The 15,823-nt window shown below is 33.6% G+C and overlaps 1 protein-coding gene across 1 annotated transcript; it reads right to left on the bottom strand.

Moving 5' to 3' along the window:
- Positions 1–13,519: 13,519 nt before the first annotated feature.
- On the bottom strand, positions 13,520–14,507 carry LOC116209908 (auxin-responsive protein SAUR50-like). The gene has a single exon (XM_031543661.1). The coding sequence runs from the start codon at positions 14,389–14,391 to the stop codon at positions 14,056–14,058; it is 336 nt and encodes a 111-aa protein (XP_031399521.1). The 5' UTR covers positions 14,392–14,507; the 3' UTR covers positions 13,520–14,055.
- Between the last annotated feature and the right edge of the window lie 1,316 nt (positions 14,508–15,823).

Here is a 15,823-nt window from a genome sequence, read left to right as displayed (position 1 = left end):
ATCCTGGGGTTGGACCCTACCTTAGGATTCTAATGTAAAGATCAAATTCCAATGAACCTCTTCTTCTCCCATCATGTTTTGGGTTACCAAACTATATATAGAAGTAAGTTTGAAACTATTAGGTCATCAATTTTAGTAGTGTACTACTCAGTATTGTTGTTTAATTCATTGGTCACATCCGGAACTAGTTAATTTAGAAAAAAAAAGCACATAAATATTTTTGATACAGTACAATAAATCATTCAGCGCACTTCAACTATATATTAAATAATTTTCAGCTTTCTTTTCCATGTTTTCTTCCCTTTATCAAGAATAGTACCTACTCTTCTTGGTTCTTATTGTAAGGTCTCGTTTGATACGTGAAATTGGAATGAAATGGATTCTACATATTGAAATGTAACAGTATTGAGAAAAATTATAATCTCTTTGTTGAATATGACAATATGAAGGAATATAATTATAATATTGGACTTATTTATGAAGATACCATTCTATATATATTCTTAGATATATGAAATGAAAAGGAAAAAATATGAACATTATAGAAAAAGTAATTGAAATGACAGAACGATCATCACTTATTTTTCTAAGGGAAAGTTTGATTCCATCGAATTAAAAAAAAATCATGAAAAAATGCTCTTTTCAACTCACATAAGCGATACTAAGTGAGAAAATGAAGTGGAAGGATGAAATTGTTCGTTCCATTCTGTTTCATTGCATTCTCGTGTACTAAACAAGATGTAGGAATAGCCAATTACTCTTTCTTTATGCAGTTAAATTTGTACCCATCATATAAATCATCTCAATTATTATTGATTTCGTCATGTAACTTCCGAGTACAAATTTACAGCTACTAAGGACAAGTGCTACTGCATTAGAATCCTTGTCACATTAGAATATTTTTCTTAATTTTACTCTCTTAGATAATCATTATCTACATCTTATCCTATACACTGTTTAACGAAAACTTTATTTTGTAATTACCTTAATTTCCATTTCGTAATCAAAATATCTTATAAAATTGGCAAGTTATCAAGTTGTGAAGAATTGCCAAAACAATTTACAGCTAATTGCTAGCACAGAGAATCCGCCGTGTGGAAGGACATATATATAAAAGTAGAGTTATAGTGGTCCCAACTTGATTTCCTCAAAATGCTCCGATTATTGAATGGGATTTATTTGGACTTTCTGAATTTTTTATATAATTTTTAATAAATTACAAATCATGAGATCGGTAATTATTTGTGAATTTTTTTTATTATCTTCATAATATCTCTTGAATTTTTTAATATTTTATGTTTGTTTTTATAATATCTTTTAAAATCTTTCGATTTTCAAATAAAAGTCTCAATGTAAATGCATATTTCCAAACAAGATATGTTATCTATAGAACATTTTTCAAACTTATATAATTTTAAAATTTTCGCAGAAATTTTTCGAATTTTAGCTTTTAAGATGTACATGTATCATGAGTTTCTCAATTTCTAATATTTTTTAAAGATTAGTTATCTGAATAAATATTTCAGAACAAAATATAAAATATTTTTCAAGTTTTTAATAATTTTAAAATTGGCAAATAAAATGAATCACTTTTCATACCGAGCAATGCATGCGCTCAATGCATAGTTCACAATAAATCAATGATATGTTGGAGCAGGGCAACGGACCAGCAGCAATCCAGCAAAAGGCCTTGGAACTCATATAATCAGACCATATGATGGACGACTTTGTAACTTTTAGGTCGCGTCCATTACTCGTATCTCATAGAACTTACAAAGTCATACGTTGATTATTGATTCCCACCCTTCATCAGTGTCGATTGAGGAAACGAGCCGCCACCACTAGTTCCTGTAAGTAGTTTTGGCTTAATTCGGGCGCTCAATCGTCGATAGAACTCGTGAAAAACCTCGATTAATTTGGTGGACGTGAACTATATATATTACATATGGACGATCTCTGTTGCTAGGTTTAGAATTTACCTGAATATGAAGTAACCAATAAATTATGAATCGATAGCGATTAATTTGGCAAAGAATTATTACAATTAATGACGTGATAACTACACTACAGCTAACTAAGACTGACTAAATAGGAGATCGATAATGTAATATATAATTAGCTGCAGTAGTTATCTTCACATACAATAATTGAAAGCATTTATCCTACTTTTTTAGGAATAAGAAGATATATATGATTGTGAAACATGGAATGACGGGCCTTTTTCAAATAAACATCTTTTTTCAAAATATTGATTGATAGTTATTAATATATCCCTCTAATTGTCGTTCAAATATTCCCTTTGGACATCGACAATATTCACTATCTTTCGCCGAAAAAAAAAACAGTATTTACTATGTGCACGCCCCATCTAGAATGATCCAAAACAAAGCTTCCCTCCTATTTGGATTTTGTTCAATTATTTGGCATGAAATTATTAGTTGTGGATAAAATAAGACAATTTTTTAAATAAATTCCATGAGTCTCTTTAAAGGACAGTGACATTCCCTACTTTTAAAATAAACTTTCATATCATGAACTCTGATACCTCTAAAAATTTAATAATACTGACAGCACCTGTAAAATTTTAATAGACATTATAACCCTTATATAAGGGAGGTTCAATTTTGATCTTCCAAAATGTTGAGGAGACGTTCGCGTCCTTGAATAGGAAGTATTATCGTTCAATTCTGAAGTTGGAAGCTGCTACTACCTTTGAACAAAACTAAAGAGGTGTTTGTGAAATTTACTCAAAAAATAATTCTCATGATCATCAAATTTACGCATATATATATAAGTTATGTGAATGTCACCTTTTCGTACGTTATAATTTATATGTATCTATCTATATCTATACTAATATAAACAAAGAGCCACTTTAAATTTAGAGTTCTTGAAATTTTACAGAATATATATTATAAACAGATAAAATTATCCATTTCAAAAAGAAACTAACTAATTAAATATAAACTAATTTTGAATAATTTAATAATTAAAAATAACATTCTCTCTGGTTTTATTTTCACATTTTTTTTCTCATTTTCCATTTTCTTCTTCCTTCTCTCATGTTCAAGTCAAGCCTTTCTATCTCCTCTTTTTCATCACCATCCCAAAATTTTTCCATGATTCATTAGAAAATTGACATATAGACCTCAACCTTTTTAAATATAATGACACGCAAACAGTAGTATTATACTATAGTAAAAAATTATAACTCGACCGTATGACATATAGGGCGAGTATGGCCCTTTTTCTTACTCAGGCGCGTGTGGTCTTCCATTTTTTTCTGTCGCTTTCCCACTATGTTTTATGTAAATATTTCTAAGTGAACAATTCCCTGCAGCCGCATAGGGGCCTCTTTTCACCATTTTTTTCCCCCTACATCCCTTCAAAATATTTTGAGCAAACAAAATATATAAACATGTTTATTTTAATTTTTTCACTTTATAATGCTTATTTATAACTAGAGTTCGGACCCACACTATGCACGATATTGCACATACTTTTCAAATTATATTATTAGGATAGCAAAATTGCTATTAGTTAATAACTTGTAAGAGATAACTGAATGGACAATTGTCTGTCAATTCTATTACTAATGAGAACGTGTACATATAGGACCAAGTATAAGGAGAAATAGGAAACTATAAGTAACAGAGGAAAAAATAAGTAACTAGCCTAAAATACTAATATGTACATAATGACACAAGATGCTCAGAATATTCTAGAGAATTGTAATACTCCCCCTCAAGTTGGAGCGTGAGGGTTCCAAACGCCCAACTTGCTGAGAAGAAAACGAAATCGCTCTCGGCCTAATGCTTTAGTGAAAATGTCCGCTAATTGGTACTTCGTGGAGATATGAGCGGTAGTGATGGTGTTGGAGCGAATATGGTCTCGAATAAAGTGGCAATCAATTTCACTGTCCTTGGTCCGTTCGTGAAATACTGGATTCGCGGCAATATGTAATGCTGCCTGATTGTCGCAAAAAAGCTGAGTAGGTCGGGAGGATAGAACGCCGAGAGAAGATAATAGACTGCGCAACCATATTACTTCACTAACCGTAGCAGCCATTGCCCTATATGGCCTCAGCAGAGGAACGAGAGACAGTAGTTTGTTTCTTTGTCTTCCAAGAGATAGGACTACCTCCAAGAGTGATGAAATAACCCGTTAGAGACCTCGTCGTCATGGGACAACTGGCCCAATCATAATCACAAAAAGCAGATAGCTCGAGAGAATTCCACCGGATAAAAATGCCTTGTCCAGGCGATTGTTTGATATAGCGCAGTATTCTAATAGCAGCATCCCAATGATCTTGTCGAGGATTCTGCATGAATTGAGTTAGAATCTGAACAGAGTAACTAAGTTCCGGCTTGGTTATTGTGAGATAAAGAAGTCTTCCAACTAGACGATGATAACAACCTGGGTCAGAGAGAACATCTCCTGAGTTAAACGCAAGACGATGATTCTGCTCCATAGGAAAATCGGATGGTCGTGACCCTAACATCTCGCATTCAGATGAGATATCTAGGGCGTACTTGCGCTGACAGAGAAATAAGCCGGAATCCATGCGAGATACCTCAATGCCAAGAAAGTATCGCAAAAATCCCAAGTCTTTGATGTGAAAACATGAATTGAGATACTCCTTGAATGAGGCACATTGCCTAGACGAGTTCCTAGCAATGATAAGATCGTCCACATAAACAAGTACTGCAAGAAACACCATACCTCTAGAAAAGATGAAAAGCGAGTGATCTGCTCCAGATTGCTTGAAGCCAAAGGTGTATAAGGCGCAGCCAGTTTAGAAAACCAGTTCCGAGATGCCTGGCAAAGCCCATATAAAGATTTATGAAGTCGACGAACTTGTCCTGGTTGAGTAGAACGGAGACCAAGCGGAGGAGACATGTACACTTCTTCGTCTAGATCACCATGAAGAAATGCATTGTGCACATCCATTTGACGAATTTCCCATTGCTTAGGTACTGCAACGGCAACAAAGCAGCGGACAGTCACGAGCTTAGCGACTGGAGCAAAAGTTTCGTGAAAATCAATTCCTTCAACTTGCGTGAACCCTTTTGCTACGAGACGGGCTTTGTATCGCTCAACAGATCCGTCAGCTCGCCGCTTGATTTTGTAAACCCACTTGCAACTAATGGGTTTTTTGCCTGGAGGTAAATGAAACATGAGGAGACGGATGTCCGAGTCTCTTATGCCACACATCATTTGTCTTGACAGTTGCAACAAGACTAACGTCGACCTTGGATGCCACACACTTCATGTAATAGACCCCCCCTTGAAGCTCATCGATTCCAATCATCCTCCTCGCACGGTCCTGTATGAGACATAATTCAGAAGTGAATGTTACTTGACATTCCATCTCATCAGATAATTGTGACATAGAGATTAAATTGCAAGTAAAATCAGGAATGCATAATACTCCAGATAAATTGAGAACTCCACCAAGATACACTTTTCCAACCCGTTCAGCTTGAGACGTCTTTCCATTCGGAATGAAAACAGGTGACTTTCCAATAATTGGTGATGCATCGAATAAGTAACTCGAGCAACCCGTCATATGCCTAGAGGCACTAGTGTCTACGCCAAACCTCAGCAGCCCAAAAGCTCGAGCTAATAGATTGTGGTACCTAATCTCTTATAAACCCATTAGATTCTTCTTAATTTTTCCGTGTGAGATTTTTTACTCTTAACACCTGTCCTCACGTGGCAACGTGTGGTTTTGACATTCACCTACACGTGCCACGTGGACTAGAACAACCCGCCCTTAAGAACTAACTACGAGTCGGGACTGGACTTCCGTGCTCGGGAAGAGGGGGAGACAACAATTGACAATGAGGCCACGCTTGGGCCGGACTAATATGAGGCTGGTTTTTTTTTCTCCGCACTCAGATTCAAAGAGACCACGAGTTCCACACTCGGGCCAAACACAGGCACACTTCGGTTGCCTATCAACAAAGAAACTTTCAAATGGCGTGATGTAAACCCACACAAATGCGCGCGGAAGCATAACCCATTCTGATACCATAATAACTTGTAAGAGATAACTGAATGGACAATTGTCTGTCAATTCTATTACAAATGAGAACGTGTACATATAGGACCAAGTATAAGGAGAAATAGGAAACTATAAGTAACAGAGGAAAAAATAAGTAACTAGCCTAAAATACTAATATGTACATAATGACACAATATGCTCAGAATATTCTAGAGAATTGTAATATTAGTGAAAAATAATAATATAGATAAAAAATAATTTATTAAACACGAAAAAATGAATAATAGTTAAAGGTAGGTTATTCTCTTTTTTCAAATATGATATTAGGGTTATAGCCTCGGTGCTTATTTACTATTTAATAATCAAAATAACTTCAACCTAATGGTCCATAATTATTGAAATTTTCGTAAAAATGTCATTTTGGAAAAGTGAAAGTGAGACCAAATGAAACTTTTGATTTTATATATTAGTATAGATTAAATATTTAATTTAAGAAAATAAAATAGAATATATACGTCAAGTGGTAGAGCACGATGCCCATGAGTGTCTATTATGTCATTAATGGTTGAAAAATAAATATTTATTTTTCGTATGTAAAAAGTTATATATCATCCATGCTAAATAATGGCTATTAGACATTTAGTTTAATAGTTTAGCACATATATCTTTCATAATCTATGAGAGAAAAAAAAGTACGAAATCCTCAACAAGATTATAGAAATTTATTTGTAATTAGTTCCTAATTTTCTATTAAAATTTTATATTTTAGAGATAATAAAAATAAAGTCATTGTGGGGCCTTTGTTCGCTAGTATCTTCTAATAAGTAGTAAAATTTATTGTAATTATTATTTTTAGGGTCTAATTTTATGAATAAAAATAAAATTATGCAATCAAATATCAGCATATATATATATATATATATAGTTAGGATTTTTTTTTAGTGTGCACCTTGGTATTCGGAAGTCCAATAGGCACCCAACTAATCCAATTCGAGCTCAATCGGTCAATAAGGAGTAAAGCTCTCTCAATGTAAATTTTCTTCGTTCACAAGACTTGAATATGAGACCTTATTTAAGGGGAATAAGTACTAAATCACTTGAAACTATTTATGCTGGTAAAATTAGGGTTGTTCATATTTCTAGACTATTCCCCAATGGTTCATGATAAAGAGTAATAAATAAACTGAATTTCTAAACTTACAAAAAGATTAGCCAAATTGTTACGAATTTAATGCATGTATTATTTCATTTTTCTTATACATATATTCACGGTAAGTTTAGCAATTTATCTGATGCCCTAAGGGAGTGATTAGAAAAATCCAATTTATTAATATGTCAAAAGATTCTTCATATATATAATAAAATGCGCGCATAGTGGGAGTGAACATTCTTGTAATATAAATGGGAATACTAAGTAAAGGCAACTAACATTGATTTGGTTGATGTATGCCCATTTCATCAAAATATTGATTTGGTTGCTACTTTCTTTCTATATATTGCTTTCACTGTCGTAATGTGATTGGTTAATGTCTTGTTTAAGGCTTCCCTTTTCTGACAGTTGACTGAGACTGGATAATATCACTTGGAAACGGGGCTTATCCTCATAAAAGGTGCTAATTCCATCACAAGTAACTTCTCGTGACGGATTTAAGACGCGAATGGTACCAATTTTTTTTTTTTTCGTTCATAAGATGGTATTGTTTGATTATGTTACGGTCTTCCAAAATGTTTGAATTGAAACACGTCTAGTGCACATGCGATTCTAGATATATTCAAGGAAAGTTTGTGTTCAAACACAATGTCCATTGGTGTTACTTAAAAAAAAATGTTTTCCACATGCTCTCTATGCAGTGCATATGGTCATCTTTGCTGCCTACGGCATATATTTTTGCATGATATCAGCTTTCGCTGCCTAATGTATGTATATAATTTTGCTCTGGTACCTAAATAGCTTTAACTGCACAGAACTAGGATTTTTTTTCATTGTAATATAAAATAGGATTAGTTTCCAATGAAAGATCATGTTTTTTACCACTCCTAATGAAGCTTCTCATAATTCTAAGTACGTACTTTTTGAATTGTTTGGTTTACCAATTTTACGTTTTCTAATTTTCAGTTAAGTTTTCCTATTTTTTTCGGTAATAAGAGAAGTACATAGACTTAGTACAAAGAAATGAAATAAAGCTAAATAAAGTGACACATAAGTCCTACTGATGATGATCGAACGCATGACCTCTTGGTCTCGGGCGGCGCTCTATGCCAATGCACCAAGACCTCTTCCTCAAGTTTTCCTATTTCCTATTATATCTTTTAATTTCATGAAATATAAAAATAATTTCAAAAAGTTTCTTTAAAAAAACAAAAAAAGATGCAGGCCACATAAGGATAGTACTGACATTCCTGGCACAGTGATAACCGACATCGGGCCACCATCACCTCTTTACAACACCACTCACTCTCTTACGAAGATAGAGAGTTGGACCGCGGAGGGGACGTAGCGCAGGCCAACACTAATTCAGACGAGGTCGGCAGAAAGCATTGAGCTCATTGGTGACCAGTGCAATGGTTGGTAGGCACTCTAACCGGACTCCTACCTTACTTCTCTTTATTCTCATATGGTTCTTCTTTTAATTATTTTTTAGGGAAATTTACCTAAAATAGTCCATGGTTTACCCGTTTTGTCAAATCTATCATATGTTTTTTTTATCAAATCTATCACATGGTTTATTTTTTTCATCAAATATATCCCGGCGTTATCTTTTCTGTCGACATCTAACGGCTGTGCTGACGTGGCACCCACTTGGCAAGTGTGGCCCACTATCCCTTCACGTACCACATCAGCACGGCCGTTAGATGTTGACGGAAAAAATAACGTCGGGATAGATTTGATGTAAAAAGTAAACCATGAGATATATCTGACAAAAAAAACATATGATAGATTTGACAAAACGAATAAATCATGGGCCATTTGAGGTAAAAATTCCTATTTTTTATTTTTGTATTTTGTGTATTTTGTGTTTTCTAAATTAATTTTTACTACTTTAAATTTAAGAAAAATAATTATATGGATGGAAAAGTTGACTGAGTTACTGTTGGCTATAACAAAATTATTTCGACAGTATGTACTTCAATTTACAACAACTTTTAATTTTGGCCATATCCAGAAAAGAGAAAATGATACATATATCTATTACTAATATAAAGTTGTGGAGGTCATGCTTTTGTTTCTCCACATTTCAATTTCATAAATGCCCTTATATCTTTTCTCATTTTCCAAAACTACCCCTCTCCACATTTAACTTCGATAAATACCCCTATGTTACTTCTCATTTTCCAAAACTACCCCTCTCCGCATTCAACTACCAAAAATACCCTTATGTCTCTTTTTAATTTTCAAAACTAACCCTCTTTATGTTTAAAGTAAAATTATTGACAAAAGTTAGAACCAATATAATATTTTTTTAATGTGAAATGAGATATAACGAAATTTAATTATGTATATCTATTATCTATTATCATCTATAATCTATAATAATAATAATAATAATAATAATAGCAAAAACAACAACAATAATAAAAACATATATAAAAGTGTGAAACTAACAAAAATGTTTCTCAATTTTTTGAAATTTCAAGTTTGCCCTTCTATATATATGAAGATATTTTTAAATGTCTATTTTATCCTTTCAATGTATATGGACAAATTTTACTTTTTATTATACCCCTATGACAATAAAATAAGTAACTTTTCTCCTAACAACCACCGACTTGTCCCTTTTCACAACTATATTTGCATAAATGCTTTTAATCTTCTCATATGGTACATAATCTATATTAAATATAAAAGTGTGAAATTCAAGTTCATTTTTTGTTTCTCCACATTTACCCTTCTATGTTTCTTGCTATTATTTTTGTAAACCCTATCATGCCCCAAAATCAAATCCACACTTGACCTTTTCGTGACAAAAATATTATGGTACCCAGTCTATCAATTTTTGGACTGAGTGATGCATGGTGAAAAAAATAAAAATTTCCATGACATCCGATGAAATTATTTTATTTTATGATGTGGGGCGAAAAAAATAGTAACATATGGTTTTATTTTCCCTAAATTATTTGATAAAGCAAAATAGGTATAGGTAGAGAAGTTGTTGCTTTCTTTCTTTCTTTTTGTATGCATCGAAAGTCGAATAGTATATGTAATATTTGCATTTATTTAAGAAAATGGACCGTCTTTATGAATCGAGTAATTTATTTATTTTTAAAATTTGAAATTATTAATAAAAAATAGGTATAGGAAAAGAAATTGTTTGTCTATTTCCTTCTTTATAAATTGAAAGTTTAGTGAAATATATAATATTAAAAGTAAATTCATTTTAAAAATGGAGTAAATTAATTTTTATAATAGCCCACCTTTTGTGAATTATATAGTATTTATTTTTTAAAAAATTTATATTATTTAAGAAAGTGAAATAGGTATAGAGGAGAATACACATGTGCCATGCGTGGTAATATGAAAAAATTATTAAAGATGAATATATCATAATAGTAATTTATAACAAAAAATAACGATTGATTTAACGTCATAAATAAAATTTTAATCATATATAAATACATCACTAGAATAAGTAAAATTAAGTTATACCTATATAGAAAGAAAAATGGCTCAATAAGGGGTAACTTCAAGTATTTTTTTCTTTTCTTACTAAAATATGTGTTCTACGCTAATGTAGGTGTTAAGAGAGAGGGACATTTTATTTTTTTGAAAGTTAATTAATTAAATCAATTTTATATGTGGTTTCTTGAGAGGTGATAAGTTTTTTTAAATATAATGGAGTATTTGTTTGGTAAGTTTTATATATAGTAATAGATGTTAGGAAGAAATTTTGAGTACCATATACTTTTCGGTGCACACCTTGGTTATATAATAAATCATGATATATCATAATGATTTTCTTCTTAATAAGAACATCAGATAAATTCTTTTCATATATTTCAGTAGCCTAACAAATATCGACTGAGAAAATGGCCTAATAAAATATAACGCAACTTTCTAACTATTAAAAGTAAAATTTAGACAAAGTATAAAGAGATACTAGCTTCTACATTGTATAATATAAATTAATCTATATACCATATAAGAAATCTAAGATTTTTTAACAATTAAGACTACTATATTTGAGATTATGTGATATATTGAATATTGTATAAATTAGAATCACACAATTATTAATCGAATAAGCTTTTATCCTGCAGCAATGCGTAGGCACTTGCCCCAAGTTATTAAAAATATTAACCCTATAAAATATAATAATTATAATCAATCATAATTCAGAAGTCAGAATTCATATGATAATTAAGTTATGATTTTATTTTCTGCCTTCTATTATCTTTTTTCACATGCCAGTTCAATTGTGTTACTAGATTAAATATAATTTTTTCTTTTTTCAGGAAAATAAAAAATTCTAATTTGCAATCTACTATATCTATATATTTTTTTATCTTCTCGACAAAAGTTTGCCACGTAAGTATTTTCAACAATCCCTTAGCTCCTCATCAATTGTCCATTCGAGTCTATCATTCTCATTAATGTATTTAGCTTTATATAGTTGCCATAATTAATGTACTTTTCGATTTATATGCACTCGATTTAGTTCGAAAAAGCATTATGAGGAGAAGTATGCATATTTCGAAATCTCTCGATAAATGCCCACACTACACACGGACCCCATGACTATTTTTACTTGTGTTGTTTTCTTTCGACCCTGCTTGCGGCATGCGACAAGAAAGGAAGAAACGTGCTAGCTAGTAGTTATGGATATAGAAAAACAACATTTGAAATATTTCTTGAGAACAAGAATATACATAATGTCATGGGCAAAATAATAATATTCATGAAAACCCTTAACTTTTTTTTAAAAAATAATACCTCCTCTTCCTGACATTATGTGATAATTCTATACAAATTTCTCGATGGTGATATCCAATTCCATTCAATACTTCAAAATAATTTACTAAAAAGTTTACGTAGCGCTTTTTACTGTACCGTATAGACAAGATATAATAGAAGTGAAATCCGAATGGCTAAATACTTTTGAGTTCATATTGAATAGCATAAATTCTTGGGCACGGTTCTTAGAAATTATTCAAGGTTAAGACTTACGAGCACGGTTCACTGGGCTCGCTCTTCGAAGTCAAGAGACCTAATACATATTACAGTCAATTTCAATTCCAAATTCATGTTATAAACAATACAGTTTGATTCACTTCCGCATCACGAGAGATTACATATCTGCGTGATTGTAGAACAAGAAATAAACCATATACATCGTCCATTTTTCTGATTATAATCATACGGTCAAAATTCCATGAAGCATCACTCGATGCGCTCTCTACACGCACCTCCATAGATCAAAGAAGTCAATCATGCTCACCAATAAAGAAAGAACAAGTCAATCGTTGAAATGCGATACAATCGGAAAATCATGTTTTGTGTGTTGAGAAAATTTATTGGATAAATTTTAATTTTATCCGATTCAAACTAAATTGATTGGGGTTCATAAGGCTTCTGCTTTCTGGATATTAGAGTGTACACCGAAAAAAAGTCTTGTTTTCTATGAGCTGATTTTATATATAATGCGGAAGTTCAAAATTCAAGCACCTTGAGACTGGATTAACACCTATGGCCAAGCTGGAATGTTGGAGAAAAATTGGGAGTGTGAGAGGACAAAATATCCCACACCGGTTGAAAGGAAAATATGGAAAAAATTTATAAAAGACAAAGGCCCAGTAACTCATTGACTTAAGCTTTTGGGTTACATATGAGCTCGAGTCCGAATTAGACCCATTTTATTTAAAAATTTATCTAACTGGTATCAGAGTCAGGTTATAGTCCTGGGTGTGTAGGGCGGCTTCGTGCCGTGAGGTGCGCATAACGCGCATGTATGCGCGGGTCCGTGTGACCCGTAGGCTCGAGTGTAAGCGTAACGTGTGCCTCAAACAGACACCCGTTATATCTGATGTGGGACATCGAAATGAGGGCGGGTGTGATTAAGTCGTGTGGTCCCGTCGATTGATTAAGGTCACGTGGCTCGTGTAAGACGACACGATACCACGTAAGGGCGGGATATTAGAGAAGAAATTGGGAGTGTGAGAGGACAAAATGCACCACACCGATTGAAAGGAAAATATGAGAAAAGTTTATAAAAGACAAATGCGTAGTAACTCATTGGCTTAAGCTTTTGGGTTGCATATGGGTTCGAGTTCGAATTAGGCCCATTTTATTTAAAAATTTATCTAACTTGGAATTAGTCTAAACTGATTAGCTAAGGACAACTCGTGATCCCACGAGAAAATAAAAATGACAATACGGGAGTCCAAACTTTTTTTGCACAACCAATTTATCTACTTGAAATCAGGAGGTTATATATAATTTCTCATAAGTGGGACTTTCTCTGTCATTTTTTTTTCTGGTGCACACTATGCTAATTTATTTTCCATTACCCTATTCCGTACTAACTCCCCGGGCTTTTTTATAATAATAAAAAAAAAGAAGTCAACATTTCCTTTTACAAATTGAAGTAATAATCAAATTAAACAACCACAAACACTACAATCTACAAAATGAAGGGAAAAAAAAAAGAAAAAAGAAAGGCATCCATTTACACATGTTAATGAAACTACTTAGAACAAAGAAATTTGTCAGATCAAACCACTCCTAGAATTTAATCAACAGATCATGATGGGTGTCCATGAACCCTCCCAGATAAAATGATCAAAACTATAGTAATCTTCCGCATCGGCAGTGAAGAAGCAATCACGAGATGGGTGAATTTTCAGAACCCTGCAGATGCAACAACTTGATAAAAACCATCCCTAGTTTCTGTATCACAGATCGACAATGTTGGCATAAACTCATCCGTATGCATTCCTAATACACTCATAAGCACGTCCTGCTCCTTGTCTCCGGTTCTTCGCTACCTGAATCATTGGGGACGATCATCAATTCAGTTCAGCCATAGGAACTGGTGTCATGAATACGATCGTCATCAGCAGACCAGGGAAGTTATGAGGGACCTAAACACAACCTCCTCACATGGTATAGTGATCCCCATGTCATGACTGAATCCATACTCCTCCTCTGCCCTTTGGAGCAGACACTGAAACTGAGGATGTCCCAGCCAAGAGATTGGGACTATGTATCTGCTCCTGTTCTCCCCGACATACACCGCAAAGTGGCCCCTGGGGACGTCCTGGGGGAGCCTCTTGTCCTCCTCATCGCTCGACCCGTTCCACGACTTCCTCCCAAAGCTCGAGCACTTCTTCAGTATCTGCTTTAGGCCAGCTGTCTGTGGCGCTTTTGTGGTTGATTTCCTAATGGCCATCTTGGGAGACTTTTTCTTTCTTCCTTTGATGTGTTTGAATTGAGGGTGGAAGGAGTGTAGAGAGGTTTTGAGAGGGCTTGCGTGGAATGGTGGTGGGGAGAATTGGAGGGATATGGGTAGGGTATTTATGGGAGGAGAGGAGGTGGGACAACGACACATGGCATATAGTCGGATCGACAAACTCTTTTGTATACATAAAACATGATCATTTCACTATTTTATCGTAACTTTTTGTCCAAACATCTTTATTATACATACGAGATTCGATGGAACCGTATTAAGAAAACAGGACCATCGAACTTTATGCGAATAAAGCTAGTCATATAGAAATAGGGTGGCTGCAGTCGGTACCATCGCGATTCTTCCAACTGGCTCGAACGACACCCCCTAAAGAATTGCCAGCATATAGCATAACTTCCCTCTAGACCTAGCTGCTGTCGAAGCTCCATCTACAAATGGATAAGATAAGACTTTGATCTTAGTCTAAGTGTATATATACGAGTTTTTGATTTGAAAGTAAAGGAGCAATAATCAACACTCTTGATAGAACAAGAATTTGGTTATTGCTCCTTTATTTCGTGTTCTTTTATTACATCAATTTTTCTATTTTTTATTTCAAAAAATAAAATAGAAGAAAAAGTATGCTTAAATTGAATTGGGTTAGGATGAATATTCTTAGAAGGTGCGGTGTAATATGTAAATTATGCTTTTCGCGAGCTAGTGAACTTTCACTTCCTGTGCAGGAGTTCAAGAGGATCAGTCCAACAGCTAGCACTGAACTTCAAGCATACGGGTCCCTCAACAAACTCTCTTAAAAAAAATTACTGACAGTAATTCACTGACACGCATCTGTTTTTGTATGCTTGGAAGTGATGGAATTATAAGTCAATATTTGTTCGTTGGCAGGGCTGACTGGGCTGGAAGGAAATGGAATGAAAATGTAAGTTTCCAAATTCCAAACCCCACAGGGGCCGTGCCATACATTGTTGCCTTCTCATAGGACACTGTAGGACCCAACTGAAATTCTCTTTCCCTAACATTTTGTCTGTACTGATGAATTGTACCGAATTCAATTGATTAATAATTTCTATCAAATATAGAGATGTAGTATAACTAATAATGGGCGATCTTATTTATTCAGTTTGGTATTCATCCCAAGCCAAAGGATCTACTTGTCCCTATAGGGTCTACACCACTCTAGCCTATTCCCAATCTCTTTGGATTCTTTTTTTATTTTTTTTATTTATCCCCAAAACATTGAGATTATGAGATCAACCGAAAGTGTCCAATTATATCATTATGAAAAACTTATTGAGAAAAAGACATTTTTAATTCTATAAGTTTAGCTTTCGTTCAATTTTAATCCTCTAAGTTTTAAAATGCCGAATTAGTCCTATACGTTTAATTCGTAAGTAATTTTCCTTTTTAAAAC

The sequence above is a fragment of the Punica granatum genome, chromosome 6 (assembly GCF_007655135.1).
Source record: "Punica granatum isolate Tunisia-2019 chromosome 6, ASM765513v2, whole genome shotgun sequence".
Lineage (NCBI taxonomy): Eukaryota > Viridiplantae > Streptophyta > Magnoliopsida > Myrtales > Lythraceae > Punica > Punica granatum.
The sequence above is the reverse complement of the archived record's forward strand: the minus strand, read 5'-3'. Positions and strand labels throughout refer to the sequence as shown.

Excerpts from the sequence above, each read along its gene's own strand:
- LOC116209908 (XM_031543661.1), bottom strand. The coding sequence starts at position 14,391 with ATGGCCATTAGGAAATCAACCACAAAAGCGCCACAGACAGCTGGCCTA.